Source organism: Haliaeetus albicilla, chromosome 26, assembly GCF_947461875.1.
Source record: "Haliaeetus albicilla chromosome 26, bHalAlb1.1, whole genome shotgun sequence".
Taxonomy (NCBI): domain Eukaryota; kingdom Metazoa; phylum Chordata; class Aves; order Accipitriformes; family Accipitridae; genus Haliaeetus; species Haliaeetus albicilla.
The window spans coordinates 525,697-545,609 of NC_091508.1; the positions used below are offsets into that span (position 1 = coordinate 525,697).

A 19,913-nucleotide genomic window follows, 5' to 3' on the forward strand; every position below is an offset into this window, starting at 1 on the left:
ATCAAGGTAGTGACTCCCATACCTTTTTTTTGTTTTTTTGGGGGGTGGTTTTTAGTTTTGATTAGTTTAGTTTTTTCCCCAGTTCTGCAAGTAGAGGAAGTGGATGTCCTTCGAGAACTTTGCTCTCTGCATCTTCTTCCCACTTCGGAATGACCTCCACTTTGTCCTATGGGGTTTTTTTAGAGTACCTGTGAGTGTTAACGAGAGTGAGTGAGGTGAATTAGGCTGGCATAAGTAATTTGATTTCTATAGTCTACTGGAGTCAGATTTGATGCTCTCTTTTTGCACAAGCTGCCAGATGTGGGGAATTGTGGCTGGAAGAGTTGACCTGAAGCATGTTGATAGGTTTTCTCTGTTCAGAAGCAGTCACGCAGTTCAGGGGAGTAACATGTGCAAGCCAGGTTCAGGTGCTCAGCATCTGCCTGAAGTATTCCTTCAAAATATTTTGCAGTTAATGTGGAAAACAGGCAAAGTTCTAAGTGTGAAGGGGGACTGTGGATTTTGCACACCGGTTTAGGGACTCCTATAGTTGCAGCACATTCCGAGACTGAAGCCTTCGCCCCGATTGCCCGGCAGTGAAATGCAGCCGCCCGTGGGCACGCGTGGCTCAGCTGCTGCCCGCCATGCTTGCCCCTCTGGACCGTGGCCTGGCAGGGCCATGCTGCTGGTGGTGGCTGGACATGGTGCTTAAAGAAGTCGGGTGTCGATGTGCTTGGCTCTGGTCTCCAGGTCTCCAACACCTGACCACCTTCGTGGCACAGTGCTGGGGAAAGAGCTCGGCATGCTGGAGGGACGCGGGGCAGCTCTGCTCCTGCCGCGAGGCTTCTGCCCAGCCCAGCACTGCCTACCGTTGCCGTGCAGTGCACGTGAAGTGTGTGTGGTTTTAAAAGGAGGTGCTAGGGCCCCAGGTTGTGTGTTTTGTTTTGTTATTTGACCGCAATATCTGTTGCGTACTAATTTCCTTTAAGACTTGTGATGAAGTCAGTAAACCACAGCCTGCCGCGAGTGCTCTCCAGGCTAGTGCTTTCCGCTGTAGCACGCACTTGACATGTCCGTTCCCAGGTTCGGCAGGCCAGTCACGCTCGGTCTCCGGCAACATGGACCAAAGGGAGATTCTGCTGCAAAACCTGGAAAGGGCCGAAGGCAAGAAGCTCAACCGAGAAGAGTTTGTAGACGAGTTTTTGGTAAGTTTGCTTAAGGCACAGCTCTGTGTTTCAGTTGATTTTAACGGGAACTGCTCGGTCGCTTCTCAAATGGGGACATGATTTGCACGTGACTAAGATTTTCTATGACTTTTACAGCAGAAAGAGACACAGGAGTTAACTGAGGTAAAAGGAATGTAAAGACAGAAGAGTAATTTAATAGTTTGCATTCAAAGTAAAACTGCTTTTTAAATAATTACCCAAGTGCTTCCTGTTTTCTACTTTGCGAATGTACTTGTCACGACACAGTTTCACTTTGCCTGCTAATACAACTGGGAGTAGAGCAAGGAATATGGAGCCACTGCCCCTTCTCCCCATTGCAATGTGTTATATCTGTGATACACCTGTTCCTGCCAGGGATCTCCAGTTGCTACTTGACATAGCTTTTCCTTTTTTCATTTCAATAGAACCCCCCCACCCTGCCCCTGTACCACCTGCAGAGTAGGGAGCGGGTGTTCAGAGAAATGCCCTGAGGACCCAAGACTGTTGTACCTCTCATCGACACTGGGCACCTCGCCCAAGGTGTGAGGAGACAGCGATCTGAGCAGCTGGATGGGCCTTTTCTCCAGCCTCCAGCGCTGTGCTAGGTTATGTGGAAGGGCTCGTGCATCCATTCGCAATGAGTGCATGTGCTCTATGTCCAGCAGTGCTTCTGGCCCCTCCTGAAAATTAATTTCTTGCTCCCTCGAGGCAAAACTAGCAAAAAATGCTGATGGCTCTCACCTTCCCCTGTGTTCTGCAACATCTAGCTGCTTGAGATCTGTGCAGTGCCCCAATCTGTGATCTTTCTGACATCTTTTTCTTTGTTTGGGTGGCAGGGGTGCATCTTAGATGGCAATCCGCTGTCTCACAGTTAAAGCTGATGGCTGGCAATGGCTGTTGATGTATCAGCTGAAGGAAGGTTGCTCTGGCAGGCTGTCTGGGCTGCTCTAAGAAGCAAAGGCATTGCCCAGCTTTAGCAGACATAGGGAAGGGTAAAACTGGTACGTCTGCAAGATCTGAGATGCCTCAAACACCAGAATAACCACTGGCCCCAAGCTATCCCCCCGGACAAGGGCTGCAGCAGGCAGTGGTCTCCGGGGAAGGTGCAGGGGTTACTTAGGACTCCCCACGAGATCCAGCCCTGCTTTGTCATACCAGTGAAGGCTGGCACTTCAAACACTTGGGAAAAGCTTAGTGCTTGGTTTCCAGGTGTCTGGGTTGGAGGGAAGTGATTAATCTGAGCCTGCAGCGACAGTCTGTTGTTCCATGGAACAAAGCACTGTCACAGGCTGCTGAATTTCCCCCCCTCACTGCTGTGCTTGGGTTGTACCGTGCTGTGCGAGGTAGTAGGCTGCCGAGCCCTGGTGCATGGGCTAGTTCTAGCAGCCGAATGTACAGTTAATTTTGTGACCAAAATGGCAGGTAGAAGTGGTCGAGGCTGTGCTTCCTCTTGTACTGGAAAGAGATCTTCCCAGGATGGCCTGAGTTGCTGGCCACTTTTGCAAGTGCAGAAGCCTTAACAGGCTTGCATTTCTAAACTTGGTAGAAACGTTTGATGCTGTTTCTCCACCCTAATGCCTCCCCTCTCTTTGTGTGAACAAGCATTTGTACATGCAAATTGTGGTGGTGTTACTGTAAATGACAGGGGGTTTTTTACAGTCCCCTTTTTCTGTTTGTGCAGTCTCACAGCCAGAGTTTGATCCTTACTGCTCTCGCTTGCTTTCTCATATGTAGGCATTTCCCTAGCAGTTTTATATGCAGGGACAGAAAAGTAAGGCGATTCAGAGCCTCAGCTATGAGAAGACTGGCTTCAGTACTAAGTGATGCCCCTTCCACGAAAGCTTACCCTGGAAGTTGGGGCTGCATTGGAAGGAGGCAGGAAGACAATGCAACAAACACCAGAAGAGCTCAGGAGGTTAAAGGGATGCGTAGTCTACAAAAACCATCCTGCTCCTACAACTTTTATCACACTGTGCCTGCCCCCATGTTCTTGATTCGTGGACCGTACTGGGCCTCCTGTGCCTTCTTCCCGACTCATTCCATCCAGGTCAGGGTGATGCGACCCCTGTGGTATTGTGGTTGGAGAGCAGCCGAATTTAGGGTTTTAAAAGTGCAGTTTAATGTTAAAACCAGCAACTCTGACTTGGATCTGAATTGGAATGTCTGTGCACAGAAGTGCAGCAGAGATGAGATATGCGTTGCTGTAGACACCTTTTATCTGTGGTATTGCTAAGGGGCTGCTTGGCTTGGTCAAATACGTATGAGCTACAAAGCCCTCCAGCTCCTGATGTGGCCTTTTGGCAAATATCATCATTCTGGAGCTTAATGCGCGCAGGCCCTGAAGGGTCTCATGTCCTAGCGGGTGCTTGTCTAGAGCAGGCTGGAGTCAAGGGGAGTTTTGCAGCTCTCCTGCAGTTGCTAATACGTTGGGTCTGCAGCAAGGAAAGACAGGGGACAGGATTCTCAAAACTGGATGAGAACTTCTGGGAGAGCTGAAACGCAAACGCTTATGAGCTCCTGTGGGAGGGTCACTGGTGAGCTGACTCTTGAAGCGATTTATGGTGAGCGGTCAAAAATTGGGGCCCTGAAACCCTCAGGACTCCTGCGATTCCTGGTTGTGTGCTGTTGTGCCAGAGCTGCAGCCTCCGAGCCCTTGAGCACACCAGGGAGGGCTTTGCTGGTGCCAGCAGCAGGGACTGCTGCCTCCTCAGCGCTAACCCCTTTGACCATGGAGCTATTTTGGTTCAGCGACCCTGAGACCAGTGGGCTGTTTTTCCCCACGCCGTGAGCAACTGAGCCACCATTCCCACTTCTGTTAGCAGCTCAGGCAGTTCACTGTGAGGTGCACACGAGGCATGCGAAACGCTCTCACCTTGCAGCTCAGGTGTGCCAGTGGTCCCTTCCCTTTGCTCTTCACTCCTGCACACCTTTCTTTCATAAAGGCACATGATCCTGAGGGTTCTTCTGGGTCAGCCTGGTTCTCTGGACCCCAGCAGTGATGTCCAGGAGAAGGGCTGTGGAAGTATGGCTCCATGGTGGTGGGAAAGAAAGACTTGCCCTTCAGGGTATGAAACCACAGAGACACAGATTAGAGAAATGGCCTTTTGTTTTAAATCAAAAGCACCCCTTGGTGTCAAGAAGAGTGGTTAGGTAGACAAAAAATTATGAAAGCAAAAAAAAATACAGCAAGAATGGTGCTTTTGAAGTTGATGGTAACAAGCAGTGCCTGTTACTTAGAAGCTGATGTCAGTGAAACAAAATTCTATGCTTTGGCAAGAAAAAGTTGCTTGAACTCTCCAGGAGTGCCGCAGCTTTATCCTGGAAATGAAAGAGAAGAGAGATTCATACCCGAAGGGTCTATCCTAGGACTCCTTCTCCTTTCTCTTTCATCAGTGCATGTAGCTACTTTGTTCCAATTGCTTGAGCTCCTTTAGTGGCTTGAGCATTGCTGTTTGCAGTTACAGATGGCAGCATCTTTACCAAAGTGAGAAAAATCAACTGATTTACCTGTCTTTTCTGATATCATTTGTAAAGGTGGTTTAACATTGTTACTCCTCTTATCTGGGTGCCACTTATACTGAGAACAATTCCCCTGTGTCTCACTTATTTGTGAGGGTGATGCTTTATGTGCTGTATAAATGCATCATTTCACTTCAGAAGCCTACATGCCCAAGGCTCGCGTGGGCACTGCCTCAGCACACACTTTCCATTCTTCAGAAGCCTGTGCTGGGGCTCTCAGGTGGCTTCTGTCTCTATTCTTGCTCTGAGTACCTTGAGAAAAGCCACTCAGGAAAGAATTAATGGTGCAGACCTTGCTTTGTGGTAGTGAACCTGACCCCTAGAGACCTTCACATGTACTCTCTAGTAGTGTGTTTTATGTAGCACATCTGCTGTAATTTGTTCCATTCTTTTATCACAGAAGCTGAAAAGGCAGTCAACAAAGTATAGATCGGATAAAATCTACCCTACAGCAGCATCTGAGCAACCAGAGAACATCAAGAAGAACAGATACAAGGACATCTTGCCCTGTAGGTTGGAAATGGCAAATGTTCCTATTCAGCCTTTTTTTTTTTTTTTTTCCTAGCTCGAGTCTGTTCTCATCCTCCAGTATCTGCTTGCACAGTTTCTTATGTGTGAGCATATCACTGGCTGTCAGTTGGCCTTGAATTCTGCTGTTCAGATTTAAGGCTGTATCTTTGACTGTTGCAGTGCATGCTCTGGAAGACTTTGGCACGTATTTTCTGCAGACAGAAGAACTTCTATTCAGTAGGAAACACATCCTCTAATGACTATCCTTGCAAGCTTTCTGGGTAGCATTGTAACCACTTGTTTTCCAAGGCCCTGTAGAGAATGGCTTTGGACAAAGATGTCTCCATAATGCACAAAGCAGACTACAGGCAAAAACTGTTGTGGCTTGTCCCGGCTTGATGCAGTAGTCTCCAAAGGAGAGTCTGTCCTAGGATCAGAGCAGACTGTTCTTTTTGTCCATTCTAGCTTAAAAAAAAAAAAAAAAAAATAATCTAAACCCACAGACCTCATTTAAGCCTGTAAGATGGCATGCGGGGTGATTTTAGACTTGGCTTCCTCCATGGTCAGAGGATGAGATTGGTGTTGCACTGGGGTAGTGGCAGCATCTGCAGCTCTTGCCTAAGCCCTCACCACCGCTCTGAAAGCAAGCTTGCCTGTCTGCTGCTTGTGTGCAGGCAGTGGCAATTCTGTGCAGGGCTATCGGTAGGTGCAGGAGGAGGCATTAGCTGCTTGCACAGCCACTCATCTGCTCTGGGATGAGTTCTTTGACATATGTGCTCCTCCAAAGCACCTTGTGCTGCAGTCTGAGGAGCTCACCTACCACGAAAGACAAACAGTAATGGCTGCTGCTTCTGCTTTTGTGCCTGCAGTTGACCACAGCAGAGTGGAGTTGTCCCTGATTACATCAGATGCAGATTCTCATTACATCAATGCCAACTTCATCAAGGTATTGCTTCTTTCATGGTGTTTTGCTGTGCAAAGGTGTTTATAGCAGCTGTTATCGCTGCCTGCTTGAGTTATGCCAGAAGGAGCAGGTCCTGTGGCTCTGGTGAGTGAAAGGACCATGCAGTAGTTTCTGGGCTGTGCTCAAGGACAACTGATGTAAGGAAGATGTGTACAATCAGTGAGCCCTTCAGAAACACCCCTTGCAGCACAGAGGCACCGGGCTACAGGGCAAGGGGCAAGTGCTCTTGTTGGGGTGGGTGGTGGAACAATCTGTGGCTCACAGCCCCAACTTCCTTGTCAGTGTTACTGCCTTTGGTGGGTGACAGTGGTGCAAAATTGCCTGTGGCCAGAATTGCCTTGCCTGAAACCAATGCACAGGCAGGAAGCCTTGCACTGCAGCACAGCTGAGACCCACTGCAGCAGTGAGCAACAGGGCAGGTCAACGCGGGCTGGTTCTCCATCAGGAGCTCCATGTGTTTTGGGACATGTGCTCATGATCCTTCTCTGATTGATAAATAGATAGATGGATGGATAGATGGAAGGTTTCCTTTGTTCTGTGTAGCCTGTCTGCAGAAGAACAGACCTTCACAAGGGGATCACCATTTGTTGTTTGGCCAACAGCCACAGATGTGCCAAGCTGCACACTGCAGAGCTGGATCAGCAGTTGCAACAGCACCTCCAAGCTCCCAAATGCACTGCAAGAATTGGTGGTCTCTGGGAGCAGATCTCGCCTCAAGCCCAGCTTTGCACACCATTGGTTTCTGGTTGCTTAATTTAATTTAGGTGCCTAAATTTTAACTATATAAAAGCCATTCTAAGTCCTTAATGGGCTCATTGGGTAGAAGTAAGATTCAGAAGGAGGGATGACTTGATTTCTGCTAGTGAACTATGCAAATATATCTCCATGTCTGATCTGAATGCTGTTTTAGGGTGTCTATGGGCCAAGAGCATACATTGCAACGCAGGGTCCTCTCCCCACTACTGTCACTGACTTTTGGAGGATGATTTGGGAGTATGAAGTCCTGGTAAGGTGCAGATTTATATGCCTTTTTTAAAAAAAAAGTTATCCGTACAGCCAGTCATAAGTCCTTTTTGACTAAGGAGACAGTGGGAGTGTCAGGGTTTTACTCCAGATGTTGTGCATGCCCCGCATCCTTCCCGTGAGCCTCCTCCACACTCGTGCCGAGACAGGAGTCTGCTCGTGGCTGTCTCTGCATTTGCGCTCTGAGTTGAGTGGGAAAGGTCCTCGCACCCGGGCTGTGGATGATGTCCAACTTTGATTTGCCCAGCAGTCTGGGACTCTGGGGAAGGCAGCCCACAGAACTTGCTCGTGGCTGATAAGTACCCACAAGTGATGAGTTTGATTTTACTGCCTGGATAGGAAACTTGTGTTCAGACTTTTCTGATGAACTTTCTTTCTGCAGATTGTGGTCATGGCTTGCATGGAGTTTGAAATGGGAAAGGTGAGTAATGTGTCAGAGGTGGCCTCTGCCGTGACAGTGCCCAGGCAAGGTGGAGAGATGCAGATTTTTATTAAATCTCATTAGCGACAGCGAGTTTCTGTTTGATACGAGCTGCTTCTTGAGCCTCCAGCTGCAGATTCTTAAACGTCTTCCAGTAGTGCAGCTAGCCTCTTTGGAAGGGAAAAACTAGCAATGATGGCTCCAGGAAAGGGGAGGCTGGAGCTGGCTGGCAGCAAGAGCCGGGCCTCCTCCCAGCATAAGTGAGACAGGAGGCAGTGCGGGTGGGCCGGTGGTGAATAACCAAACATGTCCTGCTTCTCGCAACAGAAGAAATGCGAGCGGTACTGGGCAGAGGTGGGCAGCTCTCCCCTGCAGTGTGGTCCTTTCTCCGTCGCCTGTGTGAGTACAGCTGCCGCGAGCAGCGTGTCACATCGTGTGTGCTGGAAACTCGTGTCATTTGCAGAAAATGTGACTCTAACTTCTTGTTCTGCAGGACACTGAAGAGAAGAAAAATGAGTACGTGATTAGGACTTTAAAGGTGACCCTGAATGAGGTAAGTAGGAAAGGTCAAGGCAGGAAATGCATCTGGGCTAGCTTTACTATATAAATAATGTATTAAAATATGGCACACTTTGTGCAGAAAATTTTATGTTGCTCAGCCTCCTATTTTGGATTTGACAGTAGCTGAAGGAACAAAGAAAGTAAAAAATTAATTAACTCAAATCTCAGTTTCTGAAGCTGTTTGTCAGTTGTGGCAAATGAGACCCTGGGTAAGTGAGGCCAACAGGTAACATCAAGACCGTCATAAAATGGCAATGCTTCTTTTGTAGCAGGAACAGCTGCAAACTGCATCTCTAACCTTTGCCTGCCGATGCAGACGGGAACTGGAGATGTCTGCAGCAGGCCAGCTTCCTCTTGCTGTGCCGGTGGCCCAGTCGGTGCCCATGGGAGCCGCAGCAGCATCCCCTCGGTGCTGTGGGCCGTCCCCGGACCCTGCCAGCACTCTTCTCCTCTTGCAGGAAATCCGCACTGTCCACCAGTTCCACTATAAAAACTGGCCAGACCACGATGTCCCCTCGTCCATTGACCCCATCCTGGAACTCATCGGTGAGATTCGCTGCTACCAGCCGGATGACAGTGTCCCCATCTGCATCCACTGCAGGTGGGTGAGCCGGTCACCGGCAGGGACGGGCTCCCGGCCCCCGGCCCCCCACTTCCCGAGTGCCCGCAGCAGGGGTGGCAGCCGGTGCAAGCCTGCAGCCAAGCTCCTCTCGTAGGAATTCGTGTGGCAAAAGCATCCTCTGAGGACAGCTAGCATGGCCGGGTGGCAGGAAAGGAGACAGGTAGCAGCAGGCCAGCAATTGCACGTGTAGTTGAGAGACCACCAACGCTGTGCATGTCCACATGTGGGCTGGTTGCCACACAAGGACTGAGAACTGCTCACAGGAGCACGAGAGGTGCCTTCCAGCCTGCGGCAGAGCTGTGGGCAGGTGGAGCCTTACGTGGGGCAGGTGAAGCTTCAGCAGGAGCAGCAAGGCCATCGTCTGGGTCTGCACCCTCTGCCGTGCGGGACGGGAGGGTCACAGGAGGAGGCTGTGGATCTTTTTCAAATATCCTTGTCAGAAAACACAGCGTGCCCATCCTCTGACCTCTACTAGCAACCCTGCTGTACTGTCATTGCAGTGCTGGCTGCGGGAGAACGGGAGTCATCTGTGCAATCGACTACACCCAGAAGCTGCTGAAGGATGGAGTGAGTGTCAGCCCAGTCCGCATCTTCGAACGGCACCTGTGTGCAGCAGTGCTGCATCTCTCTGTCTCTCCCTCGCCTTCTCTCTCCCCTTACTCTCCCTTTCACCTCCTCTGACTCCATGCAGATGTATTTCAGATGACAGCCATGAATGGGAACTCCCCGCAGCCTGACTGGAGAACGCTGGGGGCCAAACTGCTGATACCCCATTCCCAGTTTGTGCTGCTTCTCTCTCTTTAGGCTCTGCATCATCCATGCACTCTCTGTTGCCACTGCTCCCCTCCCCATCCCGATGCAAAGAGCCCCCAATGCTTGTACTGATGGGGCAGAATCCTCCCTCCCATTGCTCCCTCTGGCAGGACCTTCAGATCATGGAGCTTGGCTCTGTGCTGTCCTTCAGTCTTCAATATGACTTTACTGTCTATATTCGTCTCTCCGCACTTAAGCATCAGAAATCCAGCGTTTCCAAACTAACACCTTGCTTTACTCTGCCTCTTCAGTAAAAACATGTGTAAAGTAATCTCTGGCCTTGCAACAGGTTGCTGGGACTCAGAGGAGTGGCTGCTTTCTGTAACCGCAGCAGCCCTGAACCCATGGATCTGGGAAATCAGCGTCTTGTCCTTTGTGCTGTTCACAGCTGTTACCAATGCTGTTATAAAAAGGGTATTTTCTGTGGAGTGCAAGACAGGAGGGAGGAGGCAAGCTGGTTCGTAATAAAAAATAGCACTTTAAGCAGGTCCTTTGTTAAAAATTCTTGCAATAGCAGGCCTGAATTTCAGACACTGCTCTAAACTGCATCACAACTTGGAAGCTGCTTGGAATTAGACATGTCTGTAGTTTTTTGTCTTTTCTCTTTCTTGCAAGATTGTTCCAGTGAACTTCAGTATTTTTAGTCTGATCCAGGAAATGCGCACGCAAAGGCCTTCCATAGTGCAGACCAAGGTACGTTTGGGGCATTTCACCAACTGGTATACTCTTGATACTGGCACCTCAGCTTTCCCCCAGGACAGTTCACAGTACGGAAACACAGAGCAGTTGTGCTGCTGGGAACTAGGGTGTATAGATGTTCTGTAAGGTCCCTTTTCTGAACAGAAGAATGATTTTGGAGAAATGAATTTGGTAGCTGACCATTTCCTTGTAGACAGCTGGAATAGCTTAGTGCTTGCAGTCTGATTTATCGAATGCTTAACGCTGTGAAACAAGGGACTGTCCAAGAAATAAAGTGGGAACTCTTTGCAGCTGAGACAAACTGAAGAGGAAGCTCAATGCAGAACAGCATTGTTTGTGCACCTGAAAAAAACCCAAATGCTTCAGTCTGAACCCTTTGAAAGTTATGGCTTCTACCGCTTTTGAGAATTTACCCTGCCAATGGACCGGAAAGTGGCAGCTTCTCTCAGGGCTGATGCCTGTGATTTGGGTAACAGGTGACCATTTGCAAGTACTGCAGGTGCTGGCTCTCATGTCTGTTTTATTTGTCTGGAATGCAGGAGCAGTATGAGTTGGTTTATGATGCGGTGATTGAGCTCTTCAAAAGGCAAATTAAAGCACTTGATGCCCAGGAAGATTCTGCTGCTTTACAGGTAAAAGTCCCCAGGACAAACACACTGCCTCTTGCAGCCTTGGGCATGCCAGGTCTAACCTAGATTCCTACTGCAGAGCTCTCCTCTGCAGACCTGGAATAAATCCCCTTGTTTTCTACTACTCTTGGTGCCCAAACTGAGCCTCTTTTCAAGTTAACCCATGAGAATCCAGCTGTCTCCCTGAATGTGCAATGCTTATCACAGGATTGGGCCCCAAGAGAGAGCTAAATTTTCCTTGGTCTCAAAACCATTTTCTATATACTTTCATAATTGTTTAATGTAATGAGTGAATAGAAAAGCACCAACTTTCTATAGCAGCAGCTGATTTCCATGTGTGCGTGCCAGTGAAACTTGTCTTCATGGCGTGCTTGCAAGCAACAGTGACTTTCAGTCTAGGTTGGGAAGCTTGGGTGCGCAAGGTGGTATGGCTAAAAGTGTTAGTCTGCAACATGGTGGTATTCTAATGAGGTAATTAGTATTACAGCCGGACTGTGGGAGAAAGTAGGCTAAAATATCTTGTGAAAATACATGTCAAAGTCTTTCAAATCTGATACACCTCTGAGGAAAAACAATGTGGTCTCAGTATGAAGTTGCATATAAACAGGAACATACAAAACATCCATGGTTAAGCTTTTCTTTGTTCTTGCTGTTCTTCTGTGACTGCTGGCATGAGCCTTACCTTTCCTGTGTAGCTGTTTGCAATCTGGCTGAAGTAAATGCATTGCCATTCTTAGGCAAAGGCTAAAAGGTTACAGTTAGCTTATTTTTGTCAGAAGCTTTTGTCTAAAGAATTGGGAACAGGATCCTGCGATGGGACTCGTGCCTCAGTTTTGCCGCAGGATTTGCAGGATGTTCCAAGCGAGAGCTGAGTGAGAAAAGAGCTGGAAAGAGCATCTTTCTATGTGTTGTGGACAGTCTGTCAGCAAAAGAGATGCAAGACTAGGTTGACCCAAAATGCAGAAAACGGTTCAGGTCCGGATGTGGTGTTGTAGCTCCTGGCCAAATCTCTCGCCCACCTAAACCACACTGCCCTCTGAAAGCACGTAGCAGAGCATGGGGGATGGTCATATGCTGAAGTGTCACAAATGAAACCAGTGCCCAGCTTGCCAGGCTGAAGGCCACATGGGGTCCTAAAAGCAGAGTTGTCTGTGCAGGCTGTTTTGCAGGTGTTTGGAACAGCTGGATGGTTGTGCGGCTTGCTGTACTCTCATTTCAAAAAGGTGCTGATGGGAATTGCTGTTCAGGAGGTTTTGTCCTCAGTTTTCAGCTCCAGCTTGGCATTTTCAAGTTGGTGTTTGTAATTTCCAAACTGCATAAATTATTAAAGGTAGTTGGCACAAATTCCCACTCCTGAAATAGCATGTTTGTGTTCTTTGCATTCTTCCTCCTCACCCTTCTTTTCTAACCTTTTCTTTCACTAGGTACAAAGAAGGCATCCTGTAGCCAAGCCGCTTCTGACTCCAGTGGAAGACATTTATTCTCTGAGATTACTAACCTGGTAAGGCCATAGTGCAGGTATCCCCTGGGTTAGTATTTTCAGTCAACCATGCAATTTCAGGAAGACACATTTTTTTAATCTGTGCTTTGTGACACAGTTCTGTTTGAATGTTGCATTTCATCTGTCAGCAGGATCTGCAGCCTCCCTTGAGCCCCACTTTGACTCTCACACTTGTTCTGAACACACTTCTTGCTCTTCTCACTGCTCTGTCCCTGAGACTGCTTCTCAGCCTCTTCCCTGCCTGCCACTATCTGTCCCCCTCTTCTGCCCTTGGGTCTGCTTCATACTGTGCTTATAAAGTGTTTCACACATGAACTGAAAACACATCGCAGGGCAGTATGAACACAAGCTCACACACGTGGAGAGACCGTAGTGCTGGTTCATCTCAGCCCTCTGCCTGGAGCTGTGCACCCTGCAGGGTGCACCCCGACTGGTCCCATCTTTCATCTGCACCTGCCACACGAGTGCCTCTTGCTCTAGGAACAGCAAGCCTGAGGAGTCTAGCTGCCTGACATGGGCAGCTTCAGAGGGTGGTGGGATCTTTCTGTGGGCATGTTCTGGTTTGCAGTGCCTGCTTTCTGTAAATAATTTTGCTTTTTGGTACAGTCTGCACTGAGGGTGTAGTTTACCCGTGTAAGGCGCCTTCTTCTGTTCACCATTTAATGGTGTTCAATTGGGGCACCGGGGTGCACAGTCCTTCCCTCTGTTCCTTGCTTGAGGCTGAATCAGGCTCTACATTCCTGGATCTGCTCTTAGAAGCAATGTTGTGGGGCCTTGTTAGTAGGCTAACAGAGATTTCTGAGTACTAGGTGGCTTTGACTTCACATCACGGTGCTTTATTGCAGCTCGGAGCAAGAGGAACAGGATGTGCATCAATGTCTTCCTCCGGTGGTACAAAGCAAAGCTTCCCTGATATCATTGTCTGCCACGGGAGTAAACGACAGCTCGGAATGTGGAGTCCCTCCCATCAGACAGGCCATCTCCTTTGGCACTTTGAACTTCATCAACTGCAGAAAGGCAGCTGCCGCTGAGAAGCAGAGTGCTGGGGACGCTCTTCAGAAACACCGCAGTTTGGAGTTCAACAGCATCTCTCCTGAGCAGCTGCTTCTGAGCCCGGAACCGAAGGGAGCAGGCAGGAGAGGGCCTCGTGGCAGAGCACCTCTGACACGGACTGCATCGACCCCTTTTGTGCTGGCACAGCGGGGAGAAGCATGGGAATGGGATGGAGGGGATGCAAAGCCCGTTTTGACTTCACAGTTGCCACATGCCTGTTACTCAAGCTTTCAGGTGAAGAAGCAGGATGGATTTTCCCCTGTTGAGCTGAAGCACTCGAGCCGAGAAGCAGATGGCCCCCCAAGCCGCAGGAACCATGGGCAACGTCCTTACTCGTACCTCTGCTCAGCAGAAGACCCCTACTTCTCTTCACTCTCTCCAGACGACCCTGTGTCCCCCGTGTTTGCTGAGTGCTTTGTGGAGGGGCAGGATGCACCGCTCCCTTCTTGCGCTGCGAGTGCCCCACTGCAGCCTGCCGTGGCCAGCTCCCCACCACCCAGGCCTGTGTCCTACCACGCTCCCCTGCTGAACGACGAGAGGATATCCTCCCCGAGTAAGTGGTGCAGCACTGCAACAAGATGGGCTTGGTCTCTCTGGGCTGCGGCACACCGGAGCGGGTGGCGAGTGTTGTCTGTTGGCATCCAGGCAGGGCTGTAGCTGCTCCTCGGGACTGTGTTCCTACAGGAGCTGAGGGAGCAACTGGTTTCATCCTTGTGCTCATTTTGTCCTGCCTTAAATTTTTCCCATAAAAATAAAAAACACTTTTAGGACAGCATGATTTGGGGTTTCGCATTACACAGCTGCTCTGGACTACTACGTCACCTCGGTACGGCTCCCACAAGAAGGCAGGGATTGGTGCTGACCAATTCTTAGAACAGGGTGCTCCAAGAAGCACTCGGAAAGCTCCTAGAAATGTTTTTCTCTGAGGATCTAGTTTCTGGGTCAAAACCCACTCCTTTCTGCAGAGTGTCGTGCAGGGGGATGCTGACATCCCACTGAGACTGAAAGAACCAGGACTTCAACATTAGTGTTTTGCCCAGATCTGTAGCCTTAAAACCAATCGCCCAACATATGGAGAAGGTAGAATTATTCCTTGGTCTGGTCAGTCCTGGCCCAGTCAGACTTTTCCCATTGTCTGAGCAAGCTTTGGCACTTGCTCAGCTTTGTCCTGCTCAGGCCCTTCAGCATTCAGTGTCACAAAAGTGTGCTCGTTATCTAGATGCTAGAGATCCTTGGAAAGTTACGGGAGTTGCAGCACAAGCCAAGCAGCGATAGTACCGCCAGCTGTGAGCTTGGCTGTGTGCTGGGGGTATGCTCGTCATTTTCCTCTGTACAATGGGAATTCTGCTGCTGATGCTGCTGCAAGTCTGCCCTTGGGGCCATGTAGCTAGCAGCAGGTGAATTGGTGCTGAAGACTATTTGGATTTTCAACTGCAGTTTGGAGGTGTTTAACCATCATCTCTGGTGGACAGTTGGGCAAGAGCAGTCAGCTCTCAGAGTCTCTACAAAGGTCTGTAGTTCTCCTGCTGTGTTGTGCTGTGCAGGTAATCTGTCCATGTCTCCCCAATTAGCCACCCTGCCACAGCCAGATGATGACGATCCTCCGCCCCTGCCCGAGCGAACCCCTGAGTCCTTTATTGTGGCCAGTGAATCTGGTAAGTGCATTTAACAAAGCAGGGGCTGAGAAGTGCTCTGAGGGCTCTTTCCCATGTTTGTGTGGTATCGTAGCATCCAGCAGTGCCTTTGCTCTGGCTGCCTGAGATGAGAAATGACCTCTCTTCTGTTCAATTGTTTCTAGGACAATTTCCTCTGGTCACTTCTGATTTTCAGCTTCCAGCCAGAAATGCAAGTATCGGAACCTCTCTGGAGTGGAGTGGTGAGTCTCACTCAGAGATGTTTAATGACTCAGCGAGACTGAGACCATGTAAGGTAAGTGGCTTTTTATCTCTTCTCCATCCCTACCACTATGCTGATTTCCTTATCATGTTTCCTTCTGCGAGAGAGACCCTAGTTTTGACACTGTCTACTTTCCGTAAATCAGTTCAGGGTTCAGGACTGGGAGGAAGATGTGGTCTCAGTCAGGCTCCTCCTTATCAACATCTACTTTACTCCAAACATTATTTTTGGGGGTCCTAAATCCCATACAAGGTAGTAAAATATTGTCCCTCTTCTAGAGGACAATGAAGATAGGAAGTTAGCGGACCACTGAGGTTCACACCGCCCTGTGGAACAGGCAGGAGCTGAACAAAATTTACGCATCTCTTGATCATCCCGTAGTTGAATTATAGCTTTGTAAAGTGAAACAGTAAGGCGTAAGTCTATCTTCCATTACATGAGCATGAAGGTGTGTGTGGGAGGGCGTTTGCAGGGAACGTCATTTCCTCATCTTCTCTGGCTTGCTTTTGTGCAAGAGAATGACATTTGGTTGTGGGAATTTCAAATACCTTCCTTGTTTTTTGTTTCCAGAGTGTGAAGCTGCAGAGGCCACAAACAGGTATAAGTTAATACTGGGATAGTCTGTGGAAATAAGGTCTGCTTTCTACTGAAGCTGCTTTACCATGTTTAGTAAATGTCTTTAGGATCTGTCCTCAGTCCAATGGAAATTTTGTGTTGCTAAATGCTTCTGCAGCTAAACAGAACTAGACAGTTCTGCAACCAAATGAACTGGTAGTTTTATATTTCCTAATCGGCTCCTGTCTCACCCTGTACGTGATGATGTTTCTTGCAGCCTCCTCAGGCCGAGGGTTGTCACATCTTTTGCTGCATGTTGTGTGTTTCCTTTGAGATGAATGACATATGCCGGTTAGAGTGCTGTGGAGCTCTCAGCAAACTGAGAGATATATATATACATATATATATATTTAAAGCTAGGTAGCTAAGTCTTTTCTCTTTGCTTTCTTAGAGACAACCCGGGATCGCTCTAACTCTCCTCCCCCGCTTCCTGAAAGAACCCCAGAGTCATTTGTTCTTGCTGATGCAGCAAGTAAGTGAGGAGTTATTTTCTTGGCATGTAACTGAGATTTTTTACTTAACACCTAAACCTGTACATAGCGAGGAGATCGTGGCCCACTTGTTCAAAGCATTACCAACAGTAGTGCTTCAGGACTTAACTGCAGGAGAGTTCAGCAGATATAAAGAAAGTCAACACAACTAGGGGACCTGCTGGAAATTTCTAGAATTGCTGCATTAGAGGAAATGAAAAGTAACAACAAAGAACTTAGAAAAAAGCAGGAGGATTCTTGAATGACCACTGAAAATGTTCTGATGTATGTTTCCAGGTCTGCAGCCTGCTGCAAGACATTCTACAACGAGTCCTCCAGGCTTGGAGAACAATGCTTCCAAAACATCGTCAAAAGAGCCTATGAAATGCTTCAAGAGAAGCAAGGTAAAAGAAACAAGACAAAACGAGCTATTGAAAATGTGAGAGGGTGAGAAGAACAGATTGTTCTAGCTACAGCTATTGCTACTTTCTCACTGCTAACCTTGTGAAAATTACCTGCTTTGAGACCACTCATATTTAGGGCAAGGAAACAAGACTAATAGAAATATTCTGTTGTAGAACTGCAAACAAAACCACTGTCTGCACTAGGAACAGAGTAACACAGCCATACCCATGTGAATGGTTATGCCTCGGCACTCTGCCCACCTAAGTGCCAGTTCCTCTTGGAAAAAGTTGCTCGAGTGGAGTCTGAATTCCTGTATGGGACAGAATCTACTCATCACCACTCTCCTCTTGTTGTGGCCCTCGTTAACTATCCTCATGAGCAATTGTACTTCGGAATGTTACGGTTGAGCAGAAAAGCTTTTGAGGAAAAGAGCAAGAATAATACAAACTGGAGGCACTCAGGCTGGCTAGAAAAAAGCCAGAGACAAAGTGAATGGCAGAAGTCAGCATTCAGTCTCAGCTGCTTGGCATGATACTTCTTATGAGATGTGATACATGTATATTTATCAGTGAATTCCCTTTAATCACAGTAGCTGATTTACTGCTTGCTACATTTTTTCCCAAAAGCCTTCTTTTCCTTTTTTTTTCTTTTTCCTACAGAGCTTGAAAATACTGAAAAATGTGAAAAAGAGTAAGTCTTTCAGGCTAATGTGCATCTTCCTGATGGCTTTAAGCAAGTATATAAAGAAATATGTGGCATTGAATTTTCAAGAACCTGAACTCGTCAAATGTGAAACGCCCTGCACGTCTGCCTACTTTGGAGTAGGACATAGAAAGCTGTGCTGGCTAGCTGAGTACCATCATCTCATCTGGATAGTAATAGTTGTTTTAGGAGTATCACAAGGATGCTGTGGTGCCCCTTTAATGACCTTTGGGTACCTTGGGGATAGCTCCAGTGTACCCAAACTACCAAATTCTTCAGGTCGTTCAAACCAGTGTTGTGGGACAAATACTCTAAGAATGGGGGATAGGGGTGCTGTGGGGAATGTGAGCCCTGTCCTGGATTCTGCGCAGTCTATTTGGAGCACAAATAAGGAGTTTCTCATTAAGTTCCCTTTGATCTAAAATTAAAATGCTTATCTTGAAAATAGGACTGCTAAAAACTGTTTAAAGCACTTCTGAGCAAACATTGTCCCAGAGGATTGTGCTGCAGTAGTACGCTTGCTCCCTGCTATGAGCAAATAATGTTGTTAAAACTGTGATGCATTCAAGCTCTGCTAGTGTGGAAAGTAGTTAACTTTGTCTTGTGCTGAAATAGCATCCGTGCCTAGTCTCATCATGCATGTGGCAGTACGTGTTTTCCCATAGGTGTGTCCGGGTCCAGCTCTTCAGGGAATTATCCTAGTGACTAACTGCTTCAGCCTGATTTTTTATTTCTAGGCATCTGTAGTCCATCTTCACTGACAAAACCATCAGAATCTGCCCCGTTAAACCATTCGAGGTCTTTCCTTCACTTTGGTATGTTCTCCTCTTTGTGTTTTGGTGTAGGAAGTACCTGTTTTTTGAAAGTCTAAATGTAGGTACCAGGCTGAACGCTAACAAATAATGCTTATCATTTTTTACACATTTACAACTTTATTCATGAACTGTTTAAAGAACAGGTAAGGATGGAAAACACAAACCCTGAAACCTACTCTGACAAACGCTTCTCAGTGTGTGAAGAGTCTGAAGTGTGTATTTGGCTTTCCTGTATCTGAAAGCCTTTATGTGGCAACAGAGACAGCGGAAGACAAAGACAAAGCTGTAGCATTACCACTAGGTCGCTGCTTTATGTTGTGTAATATGGCAGAGGAGAAATAGCATGTTTTCTATTTTAAATTCTTCTACTAAAGAGTAGTCATTTATTAGATTAGGCAAAAAAAAATCTAGTTATCTTGATATTCATGTTATAATGACAGTGTTTGTCAGATAGACACATTGATAGACTGTTTTTGCACCAGCTGACTTACAACTACAGGATGTTGCTTTAAGTCTACCATATCTTAAAACTGGGGAAAGAATTGAAATTATGAGTATTTCAAATACCACATTAACTTGAGGAATTACAAAATCAACATCTGTAACATACAGAATTTGTTGCATTAAAAAAATTATTTCTTCCTAGGCTTTGCAAATCGATTTTCAAAACCTAAAGGACCAAGAAATCCACCACCAGCATGGAATATTTAGATACGTTTTATAGACTTGGCGCTACAGATTTGTGAAATCCTCCTGATACACCTTGAGTGCTCACCCCAGCAAGGTTTCCATCAAAATAAATACATCAAAAGCTGTTGCATGATATTTGCAGCTCAGGCACTACTTGCACATTCTTCACCAACTAAAGTTTTAAAGTAAAGTACCAGCAACTAAGCATTTTCAGTTAATTTACAACAGGATGGAAACTAAAAACGGGAATAGATCTTTTATCCTAAGGGGGGATATATTTTTGTTGTGTTTTGGAACACATTCACTTCAGAAGGATGGATTTGAACTTTCTGAAACAAAGCAGTGCAAACTGGTGATAGGATCTAGCGAAAACTATTGAATGATATGGAGGGCCAACGGTGCGGACCAAAGCAGAACAAGACTGTGGATCGTGCAGACCCAGCATCTGTGTAACTTCACTCACAGGTGTAGGTCTACCATAATCAAAGACGTGCACATCCTTAAACGTTTACATTACTTGGACTAAAAGAGAATTAGCTACTCAGACTTTAGAAATAATTTTCCTTTAAATTTTTTTTCATCTAAGCAAATCAGATAATTTGCCTAGGTTTTTGGTCAATAAGACTAAGATGGTGATTGCTCATATAGAAACTAAACTAGTGTAACGGACTGCAGAATTAGCTGACCCAACTGCCTTCGCTATCTGAAAAAAACCAAAACCCAAACAAAAAACACCACCACAGCAAGCAAAATATCATTGTATGTTTAAAGCAATGCTGTTTTTAAGGATGACTCTCCAGCACAAAATTTCAGACGGGTAT

General features: G+C 47.2%; 1 protein-coding gene across 1 annotated transcript; it reads left to right on the forward strand.

Annotated features, from left to right (window-relative positions):
• Positions 1 to 937: 937 nt before the first annotated feature.
• On the forward strand, positions 938 to 19,913 carry PTPN22 (protein tyrosine phosphatase non-receptor type 22). Its single transcript, XM_069770830.1, has 21 exons — positions 938 to 1,184; positions 5,104 to 5,212; positions 6,083 to 6,159; positions 7,088 to 7,183; positions 7,583 to 7,621; positions 7,949 to 8,020; positions 8,115 to 8,174; positions 8,641 to 8,783; positions 9,305 to 9,371; positions 10,233 to 10,310; positions 10,856 to 10,948; positions 12,370 to 12,446; positions 13,292 to 14,052; positions 15,071 to 15,154; positions 15,298 to 15,428; positions 15,966 to 15,993; positions 16,402 to 16,482; positions 16,778 to 16,884; positions 17,545 to 17,575; positions 18,325 to 18,402; positions 19,049 to 19,913. The coding sequence occupies exons 1-21, from the start codon at positions 1,098 to 1,100 to the stop codon at positions 19,111 to 19,113; spliced, it is 2,364 nt and encodes a 787-aa protein (XP_069626931.1). The 5' UTR covers positions 938 to 1,097; the 3' UTR covers positions 19,114 to 19,913.

Excerpts from the sequence above, each read along its gene's own strand:
- PTPN22 (XM_069770830.1), top strand. The coding sequence starts at position 1,098 with ATGGACCAAAGGGAGATTCTGCTGCAAAACCTGGAAAGGGCCGAAGGC. Across the intron at positions 7,622-7,948 it reads TGGAGTTTGAAATGGGAAAG|AAGAAATGCGAGCGGTACTG; the intron begins GTGAGTAATGTG and ends TTCTCGCAACAG. Across the intron at positions 8,784-9,304 it reads CCCATCTGCATCCACTGCAG|TGCTGGCTGCGGGAGAACGG; the intron begins GTGGGTGAGCCG and ends CTGTCATTGCAG.